Raw genomic sequence first — 3,687 nt, 5'->3', positions numbered from 1 at the left:
CCTGCAGGTGTCCGCGAAGGAGGCCTTCACCAGAGGTGCCCGCTGCAGCGGCTGCACGTGTTCGCGAAGGCATGGCCGACCTCCGGGCACCAGCCCCTCCCTGGGTGGCTCACCTGGATGGGCCCCACCGACATCAGCAAGGTCTTCAGCTGGACATCCGTGGTTGACGAGGACAGCCCCTCCACGGACACCACACAGGGCTGCGGCCTGCACTCCACCACCCGCAGGTTCTGCTTGTTGGGTGTCAGGCGGCCCCGGCCCGTGGGCCCCGATGCTCCCCGGCCCCGTCCGTACATGACGGTCTGGCAACGACAGAGAGAGGCATTCTGACCTTCTGAGCTTGGACTATTTCCACACCGCAAAGACATGAGCAGATAAATACCATAAAATTCATTAAAATATACCAAGATACAGGCTTCCTGCTGTGTTCTATCCCCACCAGAGACTGGTTTAACATCTGAATGAGACCACCACCCCTGGCAAGTCCAGGCAGAGGAGCAGGAAGAGGGCAGAGCCCAACCTGCAGCGTCCGTGGCTCTACGTGCTGGCACTCCACGTGCTACACCATGCGCAGAGGAGCACCACGGGGTGCAGAAGTGCACTGGTCAGCACAGGACTCGGACCCAGCCCTGGCAGCGTGGTGTCATACCCACCTCACAGGCACAATCAGCCGGCGCATCATGTGCCCAGCTCCTCTGGCACAGGTTTACACTGCCACTCCAGAGCCCTCCCTGTCAGACCCCCCGAGGGCTGCTGCCTCGGCTGCATATCCCAGTCACACACAGAGCCTCTAAAAATAAGCGGCGGGACTGAATAACCCCCCGGTGCGTGACTTCACTGGGTCAGGGTGTGGCCCACGAGCTACCGTTTTTAAAGCTGCCCAGGGCTCAAAGCACTGCTCCTGGCTCTGTTCAGAAAGAAGGCTCAGAGGTCCAAGCCCTCCTCCTGCTGTGCCGCCTGCCAGACTGGGGATGGGAGCCGCAGGGAGCAAGGCGGCAGGACAGCGCTGGGTTCCTGAACGTCCTGCCAGGGAGCAGGTGAAGGAGTGGGTGAAGGTCCTGCAGCCTGTCAGAGACACGCCGCAGACTCAGAAATGAGCCTCTAACACCAACAGAAAGAAGAGGAGCCTCGGTGCTTCTTGACACTGCAGGTGGTGCCCAGGCCGCTCTAGAAGTGAGTTTTAAAAGTGCAAAATTATTTATTAAGAGAAGCCACATTGAAAGACACACATCAAAAATCGCAAGTTATAACAGGCCAGCAGGTGGCATGGTGGTTAAGGTGCTAGATCCCACATAGCTGACTCCATGGTTTGAGTTCCTGATCTGGCAGCTTGAAAAAACACACTAGGCATGTGTGCATCCGTGCCCAAAATCCCGACAGGAGAATGGAGGAGAAGGTATTATGGCATGGCCATCCCCCCGGGGTGGTGGTGATCTCACTTTCTCTTTCTCTTCCTGCCACCCCCTCCCCCCTGGCAAACACATGTGCCCTATAGCAAAAAAATAAGAATGAAAAAAATCTTTAAAATACAAGTGCTAGTTATACCGGCTAGAAAGTAGTAGTAATAACTACCCTTCTAACTGTAAGAAGCTATAATAGCAGTAATGTCTTTGACCAAATGCTTCTCATTTACCTATCAGGCACCAGGTTTTTTAATGACTCTTACAAAATGCTCATTTATCCCACTCACAAAATAGTGAATGAGGTTTAAGACGAAGCAACAACTTAGGCCAGCTTCATGGCTTAGACATTAAGGGGTCCAGATCCCAGCCCTGGTGGCTTGGAAAGCACACTGAAGGCTGCGTGTGCGCCTACCCAGAACGTCGATGGGGTAGAGAGACGGAGAAGGGGTGGGGCAGGGGCACATCCCACGGAGGGAGCTTCCCCCGTCTCTCCACCTCTCTTTGGCAAGCATATGCACCTCTGGCAATTAAGAAAAAAGATAAGCTGAAGTATTTCACATATGTATGATGTATGAGTGGATTCCTAAGCCCTTTCTCCTCAGACATCCAGGGATAACAGCTGAATCAAGGAGATTTAGACGGGAACAACCTTCCAAGTCTATACCACTTTATCCCGGGAGAGATCACTCACTCTGACTCTGTGCATCTGTCTTCTACAAAAGGGAGTGATGTTTGCTCCTGCACCATAAAGAGCCAGGAGTTGACGCACACAAAGCAGCACAGTCCCCAGAGGCCCCCAAACCCCCGAAGCAGTGTGGGCAGGGCCGCTCCCTGCCCTGGCTGCAACTCCGGCAGGCCCTGTGCTGGAGCAGTGCTGAGGCTGTGATGCCAGGCCATCCTGGCCCCTCCCAGAGATGAAGGGCTCCGAGGAGGCTGAACCTAGGGCGGTGGGGTTGGGCCGGAGGGACCTGCCACCCAAGGCGCCCTATGACTGGAGGGGCCTCCCACAGGAAGGGGCATGGAGGGCATGCATGCCCAGAGCAGGAAGCTCCCTGTGATGCACAGGCCCAGCCTCCTCCCTCTGGACCAGGCAGTGGCTTTGCAACTGACACACACACACACACACACACACACACACACACACGCTCCCACATTTGGGATATCACTGGCAGCTCACCCTGGGATCACCAGGCAGGCACGTGTGCACATACACAGACACTCACACGTGTGCCTGCTTGCTATCCCCAGATGCAGCACAGACACCATGGGACATACGGCTCAGAACTCCGGGGGACAACCCACTCTGGCTGTGGCATTTACTGGAGACAGGCCCTTTCACACGGCCCAGGAGGAAAAGGCTCTGGTGAAGACATCCATCTGTTTCCAGGCCAGGAAAACGCAACACGGTTTGTGTCGCCCAGGCACCACTATGCACCACGCCGTGGTCGCGCAGCATCTCCTGAGTGGCAGGCCACCCAGACACGTTGGCGTGCGGTCTTCACCGTGAAGCAGCGGACGCCGCACGCTGGCAGCTACATACCTTCTTTGCAGGCTGAATTCCCTGGATGCTTTTGATCCCCGGAGGGCCGGCTGAGTGCACGTGAGGCCCCACTGGCGGGTGTGGGGGCTGCTGCAGGCCCCCCTTGGTCAGCGTCACCTTGCGGGCAGGCTGCTGCCTCACTTCTGGGGTCTGAGGAGGTCGCTGGGGTTGGCCCTCTGGGTGAAAAAGGCCATCGCTCTCTCCTCCCTGCTGAAACCAAGACAGCACACTGGTCAGCGTCTGCTCCGCCAATGGCCAGCCCGCCTGGCCAGCGCTGGGCCGAGCAGCGAGGCCTTGGAGCGAGCTCAGAGCCAGCCCGTCATCTCACCACGGCCGGCACAGCTCTCGGGGCACAGTGCTTAGGCTGTCACAGTATTTGTGAAACGTAAAACTAAGGTCTCCTTCAATTACTACACCCATGTCAGCAGTCTGCCATTAAAGGAAGCACTCACTTCAGTGAGACCCTGCTTGACTTCAAGAACACTCGGCAGCCCTCACGCATCTGCTGAATTCTCAGGAGCATTCCCAGGGAAACCGGGCAGTCCACACGGGCCTTGTTTCAGACCTTTTGTCCCTGCTCAAACCTGACCCAAGTAGCCACCAGTCTGCCTATGTCACCGCGGCTGTAAGTGCCAACTTGCCCCAGTGTCATCCCGGACTCTCCTCTGGGTGTGACAACAGCAGATAGGCTGCCCTCTCACTGCTGCGCCCCGGCACTGGCTCTCTAGAAGACCCTACTTCCTG

The 3,687-nt window shown here is 56.9% G+C and overlaps 1 protein-coding gene across 1 annotated transcript in view; it reads right to left on the bottom strand.

The window, feature by feature from the left end:
* RBM33 (RNA binding motif protein 33) overlaps positions 1-3,687 on the bottom strand; it is a gene marked incomplete at its 5' end in the record, with an annotated part of 106,573 nt that overhangs the window by 6,044 nt on the left and 96,842 nt on the right. Inside the window, 2 exons of the mRNA XM_014586032.1 lie at positions 114-302; positions 2,944-3,153. Of these exons, the coding sequence (XP_014441518.1) occupies positions 114-302; positions 2,944-3,153 (399 nt within the window). The remainder of the gene's footprint in view (positions 1-113; positions 303-2,943; positions 3,154-3,687) is intronic.

The sequence above is a fragment of the Tupaia chinensis genome, unplaced genomic scaffold, assembly GCF_000334495.1.
Source record: "Tupaia chinensis unplaced genomic scaffold, TupChi_1.0 Scaffold000110_1, whole genome shotgun sequence".
Taxonomy (NCBI): Eukaryota; Metazoa; Chordata; class Mammalia; order Scandentia; family Tupaiidae; genus Tupaia; species Tupaia belangeri.
Note: the sequence above shows the minus strand (reverse complement) of the source record. Positions and strands in the feature narration are given on the sequence as shown.